The 20,767-nt window shown below is 41.3% G+C and overlaps 1 protein-coding gene across 8 annotated transcripts in view; it reads left to right on the top strand.

The window, feature by feature from the left end:
* Positions 1–19,552, top strand: part of Eya1 (EYA transcriptional coactivator and phosphatase 1) — a 143,439-nt gene extending 123,887 nt beyond the window's left edge. For all 8 annotated transcript variants that reach the window (XM_027398825.2, XM_027398824.2, XM_027398823.2 and 5 more), the window contains 6 exons: positions 3,007–3,065; positions 3,179–3,339; positions 4,232–4,346; positions 4,449–4,570; positions 7,901–8,001; positions 17,592–19,552. In XM_027398825.2, the coding sequence (XP_027254626.1) occupies positions 3,007–3,065; positions 3,179–3,339; positions 4,232–4,346; positions 4,449–4,570; positions 7,901–8,001; positions 17,592–17,672 (639 nt within the window). In that variant the 3' untranslated portion in view covers positions 17,673–19,552. The remainder of the gene's footprint in view (positions 1–3,006; positions 3,066–3,178; positions 3,340–4,231; positions 4,347–4,448; positions 4,571–7,900; positions 8,002–17,591) is intronic.
* Positions 19,553–20,767: the final 1,215 nt, after the last annotated feature.

The raw sequence follows: 20,767 nt of genomic DNA on the forward strand, positions 1-20,767 counted from the left end.
TGAACTTAGGGTTGTTTCTTGGAGCCAGGGCCCACTGAGCTTAAAACCAGAGGCTGTGCAGAGGAGCCCTGACCTCCCTCCCCACCACAGCCCACCTTACCCTCCACTCCTCACCACATTATCTAGTTCTTTAAAGCAAATTTGGAAATTTTAAAACAAGCAAACCCAAATGATAATGAAAGCCTAATAGATTCTTTCAAAACAACCCAAAGGCTTCAGAGGGCCCTGAAATACAGAATGGCTTCTGAAAATGGAGAGGAAAAAGGTCCATCCTCTGGGACAGCGAGTTTCAGGAAATAAGAATGAAGGCAAGGGTTCCAGTTTGGTAGTAAACACACTTAGGACAAGCCAACACATGGCATGTGTAGTGGATTGCAGCCTCTTAGTGTTCTCCAGATTTCTGGGAGTCTTTGAAACTTTTTGGTATTTTATTTTGTGTGTGTGCACACACAAAAGCTAGGGATATCAACGGAACTTCACACATGCTAGGAAAATGCCCTACAACTGAGACACACCCCTAGCCCCAGCAAACAGAACTTTAATACAGAGCAATTATACCATTACTCCTTACTCCCAAGTTCACAGTTTTCAGAAGTAAATGGATCCTTCTTAAGTACTCTGTATACTTGAGCTTAAAGCACTAATACACTTTTTCTGTTGTTCCCTAAACAAACAGAGGCATTTCATTCTCCAAGGTGCTATCTGCACCCATTTAAAAGCACTCTTGATTTTTAAAAATCTTTTTCCATTAAACTCTACAAAATTCCCCTGATAATGAGAATGCCATTGTTACAGGAGCTTTTCTTTGAACCAAGTCACCTTGGAGAAAACTCTGCACTGTCAGTAAAAGCTTGAAGCTGTTGACTTTTGATTAGAGCTAAAAGATACTAAATAAGTCTTCACGTGGGGGTCCAGCCTGGAACAATGAGTCTTAAAGACAGCTAGCAGGAGAAACAAAACACTTTGAGTTGAAAAACTGTGGCAACAATGGGTCCTCCCTTGTGTTAGCTCACTTCTCAGTGGGTGGAAATTTAAAAGTAAATGACTTTAAAACAAGCTTCCTTACACCCTGCTTTCCAAACAACCCTTCCCATCCTTAGCAAGGGAACTCTGAGCCAGTTTTGAGTCCTTGAATTAAATCCCACCCACAAAAAAAGAGAAAAGATCCGAGGCACTGCAGGTTTTCCTTCCTCCACTAACCGCATGCTTTTAAATAAAATAAAAAACAACATAAAAATTGCATTGCTTGATAAGCTTCTGAGATTTATTTTCCTGAGTTAGAAACCCTTTAAAGCTAGAATTATGTTGTTGAACACATGAACAATTATTCTATCTTGTAGACTAAGACTCAGTTGTTAATGCTGAAAAGCAATATGCCTGCTGTTTTCTGAGAATGACTCATTTTGCAAACCTTAAATTCACAGTCAGCATCTAAGGACTCTCAGCCCTGCTTCTCCTTTTTTCTTATCTGAGGTCAAAGACCTCAGGAGAGCCTGAGGAGGGTTACAAGGTCAAAGTCTTTTCCTCCTTGGAACTTGCTGCTTGCTGGGAGAGGGCTGCCTGCAAAAGAGAAGCTTTGGGGGGGAGGTTGGGGGTGGGTCACATTTTTAATTCTGTGAAGGAACAGCTGGTTTGAATTTCTTTTCACTCCTGTCTCGAGCTGCCTTCCTCACAAACCCATGGAGAGGAGGATTTATCCAAAGAAGCCAACAACATGAAGAATCCACCTTCCATTACTATGAGGCTAGACATGTGTTGTTTTGTGGCATAGCTGAATTTGTTCACTGGCAGAGAGGCTCTAGACTTTTTGGAGTTAACTCTGTCTGAAACCTGCCAGAGCCTTTGTCTGGAGAACCCTCTTCTAATAATATTTTTTAACTAAAACTCTAATGGAAATAAGTATCCTAAGATCTGGTGGGTTATATGAAGACTGAGTAAAATGGCAGGGTTGTAACCAACCTATAAAAGCAAAAGTGTAGGGATTACTTCTTTCTGTGACAGCCGCCATCTCCATTTCTAAGTCACTCATAGTGACAGAGGGCCACTTCTTCCCACAGTAGCCACAGGGGCTGGGCATAGAGGAAGAGGATGTTCACTCACTTGGTGTTTCTATGTGAACAGGTGCAAAAACTGGGGACCTAGTAGCTAAGCTCCAGCCCATGGCTGTGACTAGATGCTCTGAACAGTGCATGCGCCATGCCTGCTAACAATAGCATTATTCTATAAAAACTAATAAATCCAGTGCTTATGTATGTACCATGAATATGTAACGCTAGCAAAACAGTAAAAATAACAGGAAAATGTTTGGGGAAAACATGCCATATGGCTTGATTATTTTTATTTAGTTTTCAAGTCTTCCACGCTTTTTAAATCCTGAACATGTGGGTGCGAGTGTACACACACACACACACACACACACACACACACACACACACACACACAGAGAGAGAGAGAGAGAGAGAGAGAGAGAGAGAGAGAGAGAGAGAGATAAAACTCACATCTCTCAAATAAATAGTAAACCAGTAACAGATTTTTGTCTAGGCTCCTCGGCACACTGGCCTGAGGCTGTGTTGGTGTGTGGCTCAGCAGCAATCAGAGGTCATAATTTCATTGGCAGTTAGCATCAGGTTTAATTTTTCTAGCATGTTGCGTTTACCAAAATGTCTGGTTTCAGTTAGGCTAGCACTCAGTTACTTAGGCTTTGAGTAGTATGGTGTGTTTAGGTACCTGAGGTTTATGGAACACACATGCTAATTGTTTTCAATCACTTTCCTTTCTAAACACAACAATGTGTTTTCTAAAGCTGAGTAACAGTAGTCCTTGATGACATTGCTTGGTTCCTATAGAAAAGGGCCCCAAATAGGTAAAAATGCCAATTTAACAAGGCTGCCACCTACTGATGGACACAATTGGAAAACATGCCAATTAAGGTGTTTTTTAAAATACTGTTGTTTTTTTTAAGGTGCTTCTTAAAAATTAACACACACCATTTAAATTGCATTTTAGGAATGTGACCAAGTTCATATAGATGATGTTTCATCAGACGATAATGGCCAGGACCTGAGGTGAGCACCTTGGTACACAAACTGACCATTCCTCAGTTACGAGTTTAATTGCTCAGCTAATTGAGATCTATCTTCTGTTTGATTAACTCTGGGCTTCCCTTGAATCTAAACAGCACATATAACTTCGGGACAGATGGCTTCCCTGCAGCAGCCACCAGTGCTAATTTATGCCTGGCAACTGGTGTCCGAGGTGGTGTGGACTGGATGAGAAAGCTGGCCTTCCGTTACAGACGAGTAAAAGAAATCTACAACACCTACAAAAACAACGTGGGAGGTAAGTGGCTGATGGATACCTCAGTGGGCTGATTTCAGATAGTCTAGATAAAATCTGCAAAGTGCCACTCACTCTGGGACTTGCCTTGTTGGATATAATAGAATTAAGGATGGTTTCATCTAACTGATGAACTTCTACTACAATTTTGTGACAAATATGACAAGAGCCAGCTGCCCTGGCTACCTAGTGCCTCACTCTGACCAGTGGTGACCTGGGGTGAGCTCCTTGACCTCTCCAACACTCAGTGGTCCTTTTAAGAAAGCCTTGTCCACAATTCAAGATGGGTTATAACTTAACACTCTTCCCCACCCTGTGCTATGCGTGTTGGCCTGAGACTTTTCAGTATAGTTCACAGAGGTCTAAGTGTCTTGAGTATAAAGGTAATAATAGGTGATATAATGTGAGGTGTACAGATAAGGCTGTACAGTATGACTGGGGCCAGATGCTCAAAACACATGGTGCCTTCCTCCCACTAGGAGCCAGTCCTAGGTCAGTCATTCACAGGAGGTGGCCAAATGATGACCCGTAGTCCCAGGGCTTCTAATTCACCGATTAGTCCCTCAGCTGGAGAGGGGAAAACATCATTCCACAGAGTCAGACAAAATTCCAAGACTCACTGTCCCTGGCCAGACCAAGGACACTCACCTACCCTAGAGCCAGAAGGGAAGTCCACTCTACCCATAGTCCATGATTAGAGGTCATTCATCAGAAGAAGGGGTGCTGGGAATGTCAGGACAGATGTTCCCTGCAAACTAAATACTTTTGCAACTGAATGATATCTGAAACAATTCGGCTTAAGGATCATGATGGTCTCTGTAAAATGTTTCTTCCTTATGGCTCTGCATGAGCATGTGGGTGAGCACGCAAGTCTCATGGGCCTTCTACCCCTCAGGTCTGCTTGGCCCTGCTAAGAGGGAAGCCTGGCTCCAGCTGAGGGCTGAGATTGAAGCACTCACAGACTCGTGGCTGACCCTGGCCCTGAAGGCCCTCTCACTCATCCACTCCCGGTGAGGCGCCCGTGGGCATGGGCTGGGAAGTGGGCATTGCTCAGGCTTGCTTATCTTGAAGACTTATTTGTCAACAGTCTTCCTTTCTTTGGGTTCTCATAGGACGAATTGTGTGAATATTTTAGTAACGACTACCCAGCTCATCCCGGCATTGGCAAAAGTCCTGCTCTATGGATTAGGAATTGTGTTTCCAATAGAAAATATTTACAGTGCGACTAAAATAGGTGAGCTCTTTATGGTTTTAACTAATCCTTTTTTATGAGGCCTGTGTGAACGGGAAGGCAGTGAATACAACTTGTTTTCAGAATTCTTGCTGTGTCCGGAAAAAAAGGAAGAAGCATGGGAAATATCAAATATAACCCACGTAACTGAGTTACTTTACTGAAGAAGGTGAAGGTGGGGCATTTAAGGTACAAATGATTTAACTTAAGTTCTGAGCTATTGTATTTATTCTTTTAGATAACTTCAACACAAACATTTTGTAAGCTGAAGCAAAACTGTCCGTACAAAGTATCTCTATTTTACTGGAAATGGGTTTTTGTTAGTTTTAGCTCAGTATGTATAAAAAATAACCTCTCATTTTAATTCTGGGAAGATAGAAAAAGGAAGCTTCCCACAAGGAGAATACACAGTTGTGAGGGTCATGAAGTCTGATAAGAAACGTAGTCAGGATATAAACTAAGAAGAAAAAGGATGAAAAGTCCTGACTTGTTCTCAAGGGGAGCAAATAACCATCTGTGACCCATTATGACAAAGAGATATTCAAATGAGCCTCCAGCAGGCTAGATGCAGAGAACTGTACTAGGCAGTTTGCATATTCATCTTTACATTTTACAAATGAGGAAACATAAGTAGCCGGGCTTAAGTTGTTAAGGTAAATGGCTAAGAGCCAAGCCTCATGTCACTCTGATTCAAAATCCTCTCCACAAGGAGATGATATCCTGCTAAGTGCCTGGCAGTGTGCAGGGCTGAGGAAGCTGTTGCATCCAGCCAGGAGGGATCAGAGGTCAGTGTAAGCCAAAGCTAAGGGACAAAATGGTATTTACTGGGTAGAGAAGGACAAATAAGAGTGTTTATTGAACATACATGCTAATGAGATCAAGGAAGCAGAGAAATTCCATGTCAAGGGCCTTGTGATTGTCCCTGAGTAGCTATTGTGCAGTACTCATGAAATGCTGAAGCCAGGGATCAGCCATCAACATACATTAGTACCCTGCATATCACTGTAAGACAGCAAAAGAATGGGTATGTTCACACATGGAAAGAAGGCTGCCCTCCGGTCTAACTTCCATCTTCCTATGCTTTTAGAACCTCGTATGTCTCCTTTGAAATTCTTTATTTGTTTATAGTATGAATTTCCCATCAGATTATGTTCCTGGGGGCCTTTTGTCTCTCTTTGTCATCACAATTGCTCCAATGCCCAGCATTTGGTATATACACAGGAAAGGGTTTTGAATGAAAAGGATAAAGGCCTATGTACTGAAGGAAGCTGACACAGAGTTCTTATAGGCAGTGGGGTCAGCATTGCCATGGTTCACCAGGAACATGAGGTTTGCCATGACAGGATAAGTGCAGAGAGCCTAAGCAGAGAAGTATGCCACCTTTGAAATCTGCCTTTCTGAAGTATAAGAACTACTCATGCTTTGCAAGCTAATACATTTTTTTAAGATATATTTGTTTATTATTCATACAGTGTTCTGCCTGCATGTGTGCCTGTAGGCCAGAAGAGGACACCAGATCTCATTGCAGATGGTTGTGAGCCACCATGTGGTTGCTGGGAATTGAACTCAGGACCTCTGGAAGAGCAGTCAGTGCTCTTAACCTCTGAGCCATCTCTCCAGCCCCAAAGCTAATACATTTTTATGTTAAGTTAAATAAAATAGAAATTGAAAGCCCCATGATTATTGCTTATTGTGTCAACAAATGAAATCAATGTGGAGGTCACTGTAGAAAAGGTGCCAACTTGATTTTTTTTTTAAATATCTCATGTGAAAAAAAACCTATATAACCCAAAGTTTACAATAAAACCTGTAGGTGACAGTACAGAGGCAAGACTTTTTCTTTTCGTTTCCCTGCCAAAACTTTACCCTTAAATAATCTTTAAGGGATTTACGGGGAAGGGAGTTAGCTCAGGAGAAATTAGCCTCACCTGTGAGAAATGCCCTGGGTCTGATCCCTAACACTGTAAGAAATAAGAAAGAACAAAGAAAAAACTGCTCACATTGACATAGCAATCAACTTAATCTTCCTTTCTGCACAAAATAATACAGCTTTTCAAAATTTCCAAGTGTTTTCCATCCAGAGGAAAAAAAAGCTGTTTCCCTATTTGTTTCTTACAGTGATTTAAAATTTCACAGTTTAGTGGACAGCTAAAGCACTGAAAGGCATCTTTGACTAGGGCTGGCTGTATTACATTCTGTCGGATGCAAACGAGAGATCTTAGTGCAAAATACAAATATAAAGCAGACATTTGTTTAAGCAAACAAGCAATTTGTTCATGTGTATATCTGATCCTCATTTGAGAGAGGTGCAGGCCCTGCTCAGCCACTCATGGAGGAGAACTATAAACTGTCCCATTGTCCATTAAAATGACCTTATTGGCAGCTGAGACCTGGAACACAGATCTCTTCTGAGAAGAAACAATGCTGGCATTAGCCTCGGAGATGTGCGGACAGCACAGCCGCCAACCAAGCCCAAGGAAGTCCTGACATGGGAAAGATAGTAGACAGATAACGGTGTTCTGTTACCTGTATCCTGCTTTGCCTCTAGGAAAGTGCTTGGTTGAGCAGGAGAGGGCCAGGTGAGGTGGCAACAGTCTTGTATAGCACCCATGCCCTCGATAGCTGGCATTTATTATAAGAGGACATTCATGAGACATCATTAAGCAAAGACATTAGGCCTTGCGTGTCTTTCTCTAGACCTGCATGTGGAGAGAGAAGCCTATGCCAGTGTTTGATTTCTTTTGCTATAGCAAGTTGGATTATTGTTTTTATCACTCTCACTGGTCTTGCATTATGTTCAGCTTGATATAACAAGTTTTTAATTCAAGTTAAAATAGGCTGCCAGAATTACATGACTTTTAGGTCTCAGCTTGTAGGGAAAGAATGTATTACTACAACACAGCATTCGTGTACACACTTGTGTGCACCTACACACACATACACACTGCTATGTTTATGTCATAAGTTCTTTAGGAAAGAGTATTTCAGTCGTGGTGTCCAATATTTTGGCATTGAGATGTGGCATTGTCAAAGTTCATGCTTAAGAATTGTACAATGGTACAAACAAAACAAAACTCAGATTTTAAGTTTGTGATTTTGTGTTAGGCCATATTGATAGCCATCACTTTTCAAGAGACAGCAAACATACTGCTAATGAATCCACATCCTTTACCACATTGTATTGTGTTCATATCATTCAAGTAGCTAGACTCATTTCCTTGGGCGGGATGAGTTGAATCCAAATCATGAACAAAGTGTCTATTTAAAGCTTCCCCGAATTGTCACACTGGGTTCCCAGCTGTTACACTTCTGTAATTTGCTCTGACTCACTAGGAAAGGAGAGCTGCTTTGAGAGGATCATCCAAAGGTTCGGAAGGAAAGTGGTGTATGTTGTCATAGGAGATGGTGTGGAAGAAGAGCAAGGGGCAAAAAAGGTAAGCCTCCCCAAGGGTGCCTTTTGCAACTTCTGTCCTCCAAATCAGCTCCTTTTACACATGGGCATTTTTCTACCACTGATTATGAAATGTGGAGAATTGTAAGCACAGAAACGGGCTGAGTAGAACCCTACTGACATGAGTGAGCATGTTCAAATGGTGATTGGTCAGAAAAGCAAGCATAGCATTGCAGCCACCCTCCAGAACACAGCTGACATCCATGCTATCCTTATATCTTGCATGGAGGAAAGACGCTGTAGGGTGACTCACATCTTGCTACCCAATCCTGAGGCAGCCTCAGACCCTTTCAGGTATCACTTTGGAAATGTTTTGCTAGCAGTCAAAGCTGGCACTCGAAGACATGAATTTACTGCCCTAGAAGACTTGTACCTTCTTTTTATCATAAGGACAGTACCTGCCTTGCTTGAAGCACTGGAAAGGGAAGGGTGGCCTTGACAGCAAAAGCCTCTTGAAGACATGCCCTGTGACCCATTACTGGCATCACAATTTCTGCATCTATAATTTTAGTGTTCCCTTAGCAGACACTATCTCCTTTGGCTTCTCGTTGCACTTGCTAAAGGACCTCGAGGAACCTATTCCCTACTCTCACTCAGGGTTTTCACAATCTGCTTACCACTTGTCTTGCTGACTTCTCTCCCTCCATCCAACACTGCAGATCAAGACCTATTGTCTTGATCCATTTCCTATTACTATGGCAAAATGCATGAGACTGGATAGTTTATAATGAACAGATTGAAACCGGGCAGTGGTGGCATACCTCTTTAATTCCAGTGCTCGGGAGATAGAGGCAGGCAGATCTCTGTGAGTTCACAGCCAGCCTGGTCTACAAAGCCACACAGAGAAATACTGTCTCTAAAAACAAACAAACAAACAAAAAACCAGATTGATTAGGCTTAATTCTGGAGGCTCAAACATTGAAGAGTATGGCATCAGCATCGGGTGAGGACCCACTTGTTATATCATAAAATGGCAGAGGGCATCCCCAGCGGACACAGGGCAAGGTCTTTCTTCATCTTTGTAGAATGTCAGTAATACCACATTTCTCTTTTTCACACACACTATCCAATCACATCATGAGCTCAATTTAACTAATCCTAATTATTGCCTACAGTTCCCACCTTCCATTAATATCACCATAGAAAATTGAGGATTATTTCTAGCATGTGAACTCTGGGAGACATATTCAAACCATTAACACTTCTCTTTTACCATGCCCAACACATTCCTCCAGAATATTCCTGTCATTATCTGGCTTGTTTCTCAAAATTCATGGCATACATCTGGTGTTTTTAGGGTTCTCTTTATACTAGTACTCACTTATACTAGAACTGGAGATGGTGTAGTGGCAATAGATTGTATGCCAATCCAGGCTACATATGATTTACGGCTTTGCTGTCTACTTATTCTGTGACTGAACCAGTTTCATAAACCTTCTATTTCATTTTATGCTGTCTCCCCCAATGGGGATTACCACAGTGCCTAGTTCCTTGATCTCTTTGACCAATTAGATTCACTAAAACATGTGAATCTCATAAAGACAACAAATGGCAATTAGGATTACACAAATAATTGTGAATGTCTGTTTTGACAACTGAATGTGATCTTGGGGTGGAGATCTATTAGTGACTCTAACTTCAACCTTCCTGAACACCTCTAAATTTTGGTACAGTGAACTCCATGTTTCTTCAGGGACATCTGTCATGAGATGAATAAAGCCCACTCCTTTCCCCACAAACTCATTCATAGGAGTCTGTTTCCACCACCATGATGGACACAGCATTTTCAGTTCTTGGCCCATTTTCTGGTTAGAAACAGCACCCAAAGTTCCAGGTCTCAGATGTAGCACTGCCGGGTGTGACATGTAGCAGCTTTCTCGTAAGCTCTGAAGATGGCTTCCTTCAGCTCCAGTGCCTCTGAATTCTAGTAAGAGCACAGACAGGGGCCCTAAGTCTGTCCATGACAGAAGATGCCACGGATGTGCCTGGCACTAGCTGCACCTACACACATTTGGCCTGTTAATGCTTTTAGGTGCCACAACTGTTGCTGGGCACATCTGTCAGCTCCAGACTAAATTAGAATTCCCCCAACTCAATCCTGGGATTTGATGAAGAATGGTTGGTGGGAAGCCAAACTCAGGTTGTCCGCCTTGGAAAGCTCCTGGAATTCCCAGGGCACTCCTACACAGAATCTCCCAGTGGCCATAGAGGCCTGGGAGAAGAACAATATGGCCCTCACAAGCAATTCTCTCCGCTCTGGCCCTGAGCCAGCTTTCCAACTGCTCTCTGAACTGGGCCTTCCAAAATTTAATTTCAGGAGAAAGATATGGGAGTGTGGCTTTTCGGTTTGTGTTTCACAGGAGGGGGATGTAAATGTGTTCACATAAATTGCAAAAACAGATAAAATCCCACTATGGACGTGTCTCTTCCTTGGTCTTTCTGAGATGTTCCTGAGATTGGTAGCCCTGGTGAGCACAGCATGGAAGGCAGGTGCTCTAGGTCTGATGCAATAATTCAAAGGTGTAATAACACTACATTTTCTGTCTTGGGGTGGGGCAGATAAAATCATTTCCACTATTTACCTTCGGACATTTTTTTACACCAAAAAGAAATTAGGTACCCACTGGCAATGAACATTCTCTTTTAATTTTCATTTATGAATCATCGAATCGTCTTTACTTTGATTTTTGAGAGTGAATGAATGTATGTGGTAAGAGGGGAAAAAACAGAAAGAAAAGCTCCTTGGACCCTATGATCTACCTCTGTGTGTGTAAAAATGTCAGCTTTCAGAAAGTCAAAGTACTATTGAAAACATTGGAAACTATTGGCTTAATCCCTCAGTGTATCAGACTACCCAGTCTTTTCGATACAATGTTTGAGCTGGCCCTTAAAAGTGGTTCTTGGTACATGAAGGAAGAGACAGGTACCTGAGAACTGGCGACCAATACTAAACATATTTAGAGCTGAGTTGTGCCCAGAAGCAGAGACTATTTAATAATTAACTTGGGGGGGGGAGAGTAGAAAGTCACAGTGTCAGCACATAGACAAGGTCAAAGGAAGGACATGAATAAAATGGCTACCCATGCTGTGGCAAGATCAGTGCTCAATAGGGAGCATGGGTCACCAGATCTGAAACTCCATCCCCCATTTTCAGGCACTCCCCTCCAACATCTCACTATAGCTTCACAGTGATGCTATGAAGAAGTCTCCTCTTTGACCCGTTTGACAGAAAACAGACTCCGCTGGGCCTGGTGACATATGCTTATATTCCCAGTACTCAGGGGACTGAGGCAGGAAAATGGGAGCTCAAGGCCAGCCTGGACTAGAGTAAGATCCTTTCTCCAAGAACCACAACCAAACCAATGGGGGTGGAGTGGCTAAATCAGAAGCGAGGTACTGACCAAACTATGATTTGAAGCCAAACTATAAACTCAGACATTCCAAGCATGCTAAGATTTCATTTTTAAAGAGTTATACGGCTTGTTCACACAGTAGGCTTTTCCCCCCCCTCTGAGCCATCTGTCGAGGCAGATGTTTGCACACAGGCATCTAGAGCTCTGTTCTGCCCGTCCTGCCCAGTGACAACATTGTACTTCTGATCTACTAGTTACCAAGTGATTGAAATTACTAAACAGAATTAACAGCGAGTACCCGTCCATCCCCTGGAGAGTTCTGCACATTTGAGCATTCAAATCAAAATCACAACATTTTGCCTTTCTTCAAAACCAATTTTAACTGCTTAGCTAGCTTCTCAGTTTTTCCTGTTCTTTTAAAAGTGCTATAGCCTTCTCCCTTCCTCCCTGTAGAGATGTCTTTTATCTGCTGGAATCATACTCTTCAGCTAGAGAGGGCTTTTTAAAGCCAGAAACCAGTCAGCACTCTCCAGGTGCCCACCGAGGACTCTTCTATCATTCTGATTCACATTGCCAGTTCAGTCAGGCTGTCCTAAGTAATTCAATCTAACTCCATAATCGGTATCATAAAAGTACTTCCTTAGAAATGAAGATGCAGCGTGGCTTGAGTAAAATAACTAAGCACGGGTATAACTTAAAGAATCAGAATGGTGAAGGAGTGATACCTGGTTTTCATTGCTATTTTAATTTTTTAGATAGCTATTTTTTTTTCAATCTCTATTGAGTAAGCAAGCACCCATAATTCTGTGTTCTGACCAAGATTTCATTTAAAAAAAAAAAAAACTGTCCCTTTTAAATGTGCGCTCCAAAACTTGCTGGCCAGTAGGGCCTCATTTTAAACTCCAGAGAAAGCCACCTTTGTTGGGAAAAAGACTAAAGAAATAATTGTAATACAATCTGATTTCTTTGCATTTTATTTAAGGGGGCATAGAGATTAAACACTAAGTGAAGATTAGTTTATTATAGCAAAGTCATTTGTTTATATTTAGTTATCACATACTTAATTATCATGTGCTAGGTCTTGCCTAAGACCAACTGAAAATCCAGATTCTTATATAACAATTCATAAACTGCAGCAAAATTACAGTTATGAAGTAGCAGAGAAAATAATTTAATGGTTGGGCATCACCACAGCATGAGGAACTGCATTAAAGGGTGGCAGGCAACATTAGGGAGGTTGAGAGCCACTAGCCTAGAGGGAAGCAGAGGCACGGGGACTAAATGTGCTGTGCTGGGCAGTATGTTTTACCGAGAGCTGTTACAGTCATCAGTCTTTGGAGGTCTCTTTATTTACAACTGCACAAGTATCTGAACTTCTGTGTGTGTGCGAGCGGCCTAGAAGTCATATATGCACAGCACAGAGAGGTTTTATGTTTTTGAAACCCAGATGGTAATTCTGTGTTCTGTCTCTGCCTTTCTTTTCTCACTGAGCAATCTGTCCCAGCAGCTCTCTGTACCAGAACACAGAGCACTGCATCACTAATCCTTTAAGTGGCTATACCAATGTGCTACTGTGTGGGTGTGTTATTATTATTTTACCAGCCCGTTGGGGCTGAGCTTTTTGGAGCTTCTCGAATTTAGTGTTACAAAGAAGGTCCTCAAGGAACATTCTGTGAGTACATTCCAGAAAGTGCAATATTTGCACCATTGAGGACACGCTCTTAGATTGTAGGAGACTTTTATTTATGCATTTTTAATAACTGTGCAAACTTCAGTTTCCATGTGAACAGCTGTGTACATAGCTTTTTTTATAGGATGGATGTCATGTGTAACCAGAAGGAATAAATGCAGAGTTTTGGAGGGAAGGAGGTTTGAAGAGTTGTACCTATAGGCCAGAAGAACAGGAATGACATGTCATTGTGTTCCCCTTGGGACATATTTTGGTTCTAAAGACTCCCAAACCTGTACCCCTTGAGGCTTTGTTTCCTATTAGCTCCCCTTGCTAGGGATTTCCATTTCTGCAGTGTGCCTCTCAGTGTCTGACCTCATCCAATGAATTCAGGTGTCCCCAGCCACTGACCATTCAAATGCCTCTCTTCTCTGCAAGTCTCCTGTCCTGCATACTAACCAACACAGCTTTCTCTGTGATGAGCTAGTCACACCTCCAAAACTCCCTTTCTCTGGCCCCTGAATAGTTTTAAATCCCTTCTTCCCAGTGTTTTCAGGCATTCAGCAAATATTAGCCTCCCTTCCCATTCATTTACAAGATAAAAATCTAAACTCCTTATATTCTCCGGGCATTCCCCTGAAAAGCCTCCTTCCTTATTAGTCTGTGTAATTAGCAGAGCATTCCAGCCTGTTGACATTCCAGGCTAATTACAGAAGATGCTTCCCAAACCCCTTTTATCTCATCACCTTTGTGTATCTAACCAAGAGTTCCACTCCTGCCCATTGACCCATCTAGCTTTGTTTATTCTTCCGAGTCTGTGTAGGCCCAGCTTGCAGCTGAGCCCTTCTCTCTTTGCATTCATCACTTTTGTTCTTACACCCACACTGCCCCAGTTGTGATGAGATGGTTTTCAATAGATGTGTCTTGTTGGCTCAGCGGTCCTGAGCCGTGTCCCCATGCTCTGTGTTATGTATTCATTCTTCCTGCAGCTAAGGTGCTCTGCAGGTAATGACATTTATTTTATTTTAACCATAACCTAGGAAGCAACAATGAATCAATTATTCTACTTCATTTACTGATAAACTGGAGCTTTGGGAAGATGGTGCCATAAAGGAACCTCATTTGGCTAAGGGAAGATTCGACGAGCTCAGGCTTCTTCAAAGCCATGTACTACTCTTTTCATCTCTTGGCACCCTATCTTTCTGGTTTTATGTAAGAAATACTTTTTTAGTGGCCAAGAGTAATCTCGTACACACACACACACACACACACACACACACACACACACACACACACTTCATTGCTCCAGTTTTCCCCTGTAGTGTCAAATGTAAAATCTTAGGTATGTACTTGGGTAGGGAAATATTACCCTGTGTAATATTGATTTGATGTAACAAGAGTCACTGGCCTTCTTTGCTAGGCAGCTTTCTATGAACAAGCCACTTGACTGTGGACACTGCTCCCTCTGGTTCTATGAGAATGAAGCTGTTCCCCACAGCAGACATCACTACCCATGCTTTCTAAAAGCAGATGGTGCTGAGACTGGAGCTGACACTCTCAGTGCAGCTAGAGCTAGCTAATGTTCTCTAGGGTCTGTCAGCTCTCATCCAAAACCTTTGGCAGGTTTATTCCAAGGAGTAGCTTCAATGCCCCTGCACCAAGCTGAGCTATCTTACACTACTGGTGTAGTTTTCAGGGTACAGCTTGGCCTGAGTTTATTAATGCTCTACAGGGGAAGAGTGAAGTTCCTTCACTCTCAATGCTATAAAACAATCCAACTCAGGACTATGAATAATTTCTCCTTTCTAGATATTGTTATTTAGATTTAAAGTTAAATAGTCTAAGCATGCTCTAGGCTGGCATCTAATATACCGGTATGAATGAGACACAGTTCCCAGAACTGCTTTGGCAGCCCACGAATCAAAGTGCCTACTTTGCACCGTAATTTGTCAGTGGAGTCACTGGATTTTTTATTTCAGTTCCCCTTTCAATGTCTCTGTCACTCATTTCACTCTTCACTCCACAGTGTACCAGTAGCTTTCAGATTTGAACTGATAGTGGTGGTATGTAAAGAGGACTTATCTGAGGCAAACATATTTACCTCCAGAGCACGCAGGCTTCCACAAGTAGTCTATGTGTTTGAGAAAGTGAATGTTGTAAAGCTGCTTCTGGCTGGTCATCTAAAGAGCCATCAGCATGCTCCCAGCATCCTGAATACCTATACTTAATAAGATGGATAGAGATGAGCAGCAGGTTTGGAGAATGGTTCAATGACAACCGCATAAAGTAGTGTCTGGAGAGATGGCTCAGCAAGTCAAGAACACTTGCTGCTCTTGCAGAGGACCCAAGTTTGATTCCAAGAATCCATGTGGAATGGCTCACAATTGCCTGTAACTTGAGCTCCAGAGGGCCCAGTGCCCTTTTCTAGCCCCCAAGAGCACCTGCACTCACATGCACACACCCACACATATACACATAAAAATGCAAAATAAAACTTTAAAAAATAAAGTGTGGAAAAACAAACTGATTGCAAAAACAAAGTCTATAAATACAGCTACTATGGAAGCACTTAAACTATGGGTTGAAACTAACGAATATCTTTCTTTTTAAAAATTATGTATCTAAAAAGAGCATGCTGAGTAGTAAAAACTGTACATATGCATAATTTTGTGAGTACATATATCAAAACATAGATATGCTTACAGTGGTCATTTTAGTTGTAGGGAAAGAAGTGGTTTGTATTTATTTACATTGTTCCATAGTCTTAAAGTGTTTTACAATATGCAGGAATTTGTTCTAATAAGAAAAAGAAAGCCTTTTGTATGGCAGCTGATCAGTTTGCCACCCTTCCCTATGAGTCAGTCACTCAAACAAAGTATCTGCTATGAAATGGGATTATGTGTGCATCTGCCTGTGCTATGGGACTGCAAGTTTGTTCAGCTACAGAAAAAGGCCACAAGGTACAGGGAGGGGAGCACTGTAGCATCTAGGCTTCAGACTTAGCCCAGACCCGGTAGGAATCCTACTTTCAGTCCTTACCTGCTATTATTTAAACCTCTCTCTTCTCTGCCTTCCATAGCAGAATAATGACACTACCATTAAGTCACCTTACCCACAGCCTGACAGAACAGCTATTGTAGCATAATTCATTATTATCTATCAGGTGATTTGAGCTTTCCAAGATATGTACTATCTGTGGCCTGAAGCCACAGAGCGATCAGTATCCTTCCAAATGGTCACCTCTCACCATCAGTTCAACTGTCACTTTATTCTTTGGGGTATTTCCCTGGTTTCCTAAGCAAAGATAATTGTGCCCTCCTACTCATACTAGCACACTGATGAATACCTGCACTTCACAGTCTAGAGGGTGAGCTGGCACTGTCTGTCTCAGACTCTTCTGTTCCCAGACCATGGGCCCAGAAACACAAAAGATAATCCTTGCTGAATAAATAAATGAGCCATGGTACAGATTACAATCTAATAGTGCCAAGGGAGCCATCTTTCTTTACATCTGCAGAGATTTTAGGCATTCATTTCTGGACTATTCTCTTATTGACACATAACAAAGATATATGAATGCCTGTCAGAGGACTAAGTTTGGAATGCTCGATATTAGAGTTAGAGAACACAGTAAATGACTGTAGCAGGTAATTTGAGCATATTGACACTATTAACATATTGTTTATAAGTGCATTAAGTAATGTACATGCCATTGTATAGCAGTTCTATGAGCTATATAAGGCTACCTACAAATCTTTGAAATCCAGCTTCCATGAGCTTTCTACTTTCTATGAAATTTCCTCAAATTCTTCAGAACTGTAATTGCAGATTGTATATCTACCTCTAGATTATTGTGTGTGAGAGAAACCTGTTTTACTGTGAAGAAAACAGAATGTTCTCAGATTAAGATTATGCCACTGCACAAATACTTTTTCAAATGTCTGTGAGCAGAGGTCTATTTCAGCCTCCGTGGAAGGAGGAACACCCTCTTTCGAGGACAATTGGTTTGTTCAGGTGTTCTCAGACACTTCTGTCTGAACTTGATTTGTGCCTTAATGGCTTAAACAACTGTAGATACACATACTCACACTAACCTCAGTTGCTCATTTACAACTTTCCCCACATGGAATAGTCATGAAAAAGAAAAGCTGCTTCATCTATGAGCAAGATTGTGTTTAGGAAAAAATGCAAAATACTATCAACCAAGGAAAACTTCTCAACCATAAATTATAAGCTTTGTAAACTTTCCACATTGACAACTACAAAGGACATACAGGGAAAAGCCCCAGCTTCTTTTCAGTGACTTTTATTTAAAGTTCTGAATTGTCATTCAAATCACAGTGGAGTTCTAGTGGAAAGAAGTAGACATTACACTCACACCATTGTTCTTGGGGTGGGGGGTAGTGTCTTAAGTAGATGTGACATGAATATGCTGGCTGGCAGTATTTACAGTACTGAAATGGGGGAGAGCAGGGCAGTGCCTCTCTAAGGAGATGTGCTTCTTTATGTCAGTCAGGTTTTCTGTCCTTACCATTTGTCTGCCCCCTGCAGCATGCTATGCCCTTCTGGAGGGTCTCCAGTCACTCGGACCTCATGGCCCTGCATCATGCCTTGGAATTAGAGTACCTGTAACAGCCTCCTGCCTATTTGACACTGCGCAACTGCCCTGTGGCCAGAGACAATCCAGCAGGCCTCAGTCTTGTGTCAGTTCTGGTCTGCAGAACGTACCAGCTTCAACATATGGATGCTGTGGTCTTGACTGCTACCCTCAAGGTTAATGGAGGAGGACCATGTGTATTTCTTCAGAACAGCTGTTGACTCTAGTACTGTGAATCCAATGAAAAGAAGCCATGAGAATGTTCTAGCACAGTGTGATGTGTCTTGGCTACATTAACTACATGGTTCAAACCTGTGAAGAAAAGACCTACAGACACTTTGGTTTTCAGCAAATGTGACATGAACAGCTTCTCCAACCCAGCAAACTTGATTCCACAGCAAAGACTGAAGTGTGTCTCCTAGACAACAGTGGAGGTATTTTTTCAAAGGTTTACTTTTTGGTGTCTCCTACCCAGGGCAATCTGTACATCGCTACTTATTTATGAAAAGACTTTCGAAAAACAGATTTGCTGAGGTATAATTCACTTACCATATAATTCACCAAGACAGACTTCTCAGTATCAAATAGTTGAAGGGACAATAGCATAAGAAATAATCAATTAAAGGAAGGCCTTTGCCTGACAGTGCAGCAAGTACTTTGAATTTTAGCACATTGCAAAGTAGTTTAAAGTATGTCTAATTTAAACATGTAAAATGTACATCACTGAGACAATCGTGTACAGAAAGAATTTTTGGTGTAAATTTGTAATAATGGATGATTCTTTTACATTCTGTGTAGGGAGATGCTATTATGAGGTAGAAATGCCTTCATAGGAAGCTTGGGCACTAACTCTCACAGTGCCTTAGCTAAGTATTGGGTATAAATATTGTAGATAATGGATCTTTTTGATAATGTTATCTAAGACCAAAAGCATGAATGTCAAGTGTCAACAAGGATTTTATTTTCCCAATCTTTTATCCCATCAATTTTTCTAATTTTTTTTGTGTGTGTTGGTTTTAGAAGGGCCTTGATAAAAATTACACAGCAGTTTGATAACTGAAAAAAGCTTAAAAGTCTTCCGGCCCACCTCACTCTCTCATTTCAATATTAATGTATTATATGTAACTACTTGGAAAAGAGTGATTATTCAAATGCTTCATCCCACAGAAAGAATATAGATGATAGAATATATTTTATTAATAAAATTAATTGGAGCCTAGCAGAGTTTCCATGTGCTCACAATTATTATTGTGTCTGGGTTTCTTGTTTGTATCAATGAAAATTACCACATAGCTCATCACTTGCTCCACTCAGTCTTTTCCCCTCACCCCTCAACCCCCCCCCTGCCCCAGAGAAGGTTCATTACCCACAATGGGTAATAAACACTAATGTTGCAATATCGCTCTCTATTTATGGCATTACAGACATAAATCTGAAGCTGGTTGGGGGTGATGACAAATAATCATGTTTGTCTTGTTATAAGATTCTTCCAAAATGATGAATTTGTATGGGCAGGAGTTTTTCTCGTCTTGGGCTTTGTGTTGCCATGAAATATTGTCTAACATTATATCGGGGGTACTGGGTTTGACCCAAAGTAGCAGACAAACCACTCTACCTTTTCCTTTACTACAATTCCATGTTGCTGCTAACATTAGTCCTTGTGAAATTCTCCAAATTGTGCAAGTGAATAATGGAATTCATTTCCTGTCTCACATGGTGTAGACAGAAGTGGACAGTTTTTAAGTCTCTTCATTTGATGTTTTTGTACTCTGCAGACTGAAAAGACAACTTTGATCTTGGCCTTTCTGTAAAAAAAAAAAAAAATAGGTTTGTTGTGTCCACAGTTGTGTACAGATTTTTTCTTCATTAATTTTGTGTTTAAATTAATAAACTTGATTTGTGCGGTACTGTATGCTCCTTGAATGTCAGTATCATCTTTCTGGCTTTGGTTATGTGGAGGAACAGTGTCTTATTTGCATTAGAACCTTGCAGCCAATGGAAGTCATATGGATAACCCGGTGATGGCTTTATCAGTCCTTTAGGAGCTGAACTGGAAGGCAACAGCTGGTTCTTTGATCATCATAAGGACTGGAGAATGGAAAAGCTCTTTATTTCTCCAGACTATATCAACTCAAATTTATCTATGAGAGAACAGAATTAAGCATAAATTATCTTGGATTGCAGAACATAGATCTACCTACTTAAATACCTAAGGGAGAGCAATATGAGGCAGTTTCATCAAAAAAGAACACTCACAACATATATCTCTGTGATTTGTCAGATTAATCACTGACAGAGAGCTATAAAACTGTACAACCCACTTTCTCTTGAGAATTCAACCCGAGAAACACAACATTCATATATTCAAATACATGACAACCAAACACACACAGTTGCCTGGCCCGTTCATCAGCCCTGTGATGTGAACTTTTCATAGGCACTCACTACATCAATTTGCTTGAATAACTAGGTGTACATTATGAAAATGATGAGAGTTGAAGGGAAATCTTTGAAGAGGCAGAGGTGGGAAATGATGGTGTTATCAGATCTCAGTTCTCATATGAAAAATATGCAAAATGGGGGTTATATACTCAGAAGATAAATACTCTGCCACTTCTCATATGGCACAGACCCCAAGTCCAACCATTTTAAGGGCTCCCCCTGACCATTAGTTTAAGCTCAGATTTCTAGTATTGCAAAGCTTCCAAATACAGCTTTCTTCTCAGCATTATCTCCCATTGCTGTAATGAACAAGCCTTCTGTACTTCTGGTCAGCATATAGACCAAGAATCCCACTTCATCTTTGCAAGAACATTCTAGCATTCTAGCCTCACTCCAGCTACACCACAGCCAGCCCTTTGTCCTTGGCAAAGCTCTTTCTCCTAATATCACAAAGTTTTGGCTCCTTCTCTTGAATGTGTACTCCATTTAGCTCTGCCTTTATGGGGAGGTCATATTCCATCCCATGGGCTTGCCATCCCCAATGTGGCACTGCCCTAGACAGCATGGGGCAAGATCCAATAACTGACTTCATGGTAAAGCCGGTAGAAACAGATTGTGAATGACTTAGCCTGTGGGTGAGTAAGCTACATTCAGGTTAGAAAGACTACTTATGGAAACAAAATTTATG

The sequence above is a fragment of the Cricetulus griseus genome, chromosome 2 (assembly GCF_003668045.3).
Source record: "Cricetulus griseus strain 17A/GY chromosome 2, alternate assembly CriGri-PICRH-1.0, whole genome shotgun sequence".
NCBI classification, from domain to species: Eukaryota; Metazoa; Chordata; class Mammalia; order Rodentia; family Cricetidae; genus Cricetulus; species Cricetulus griseus.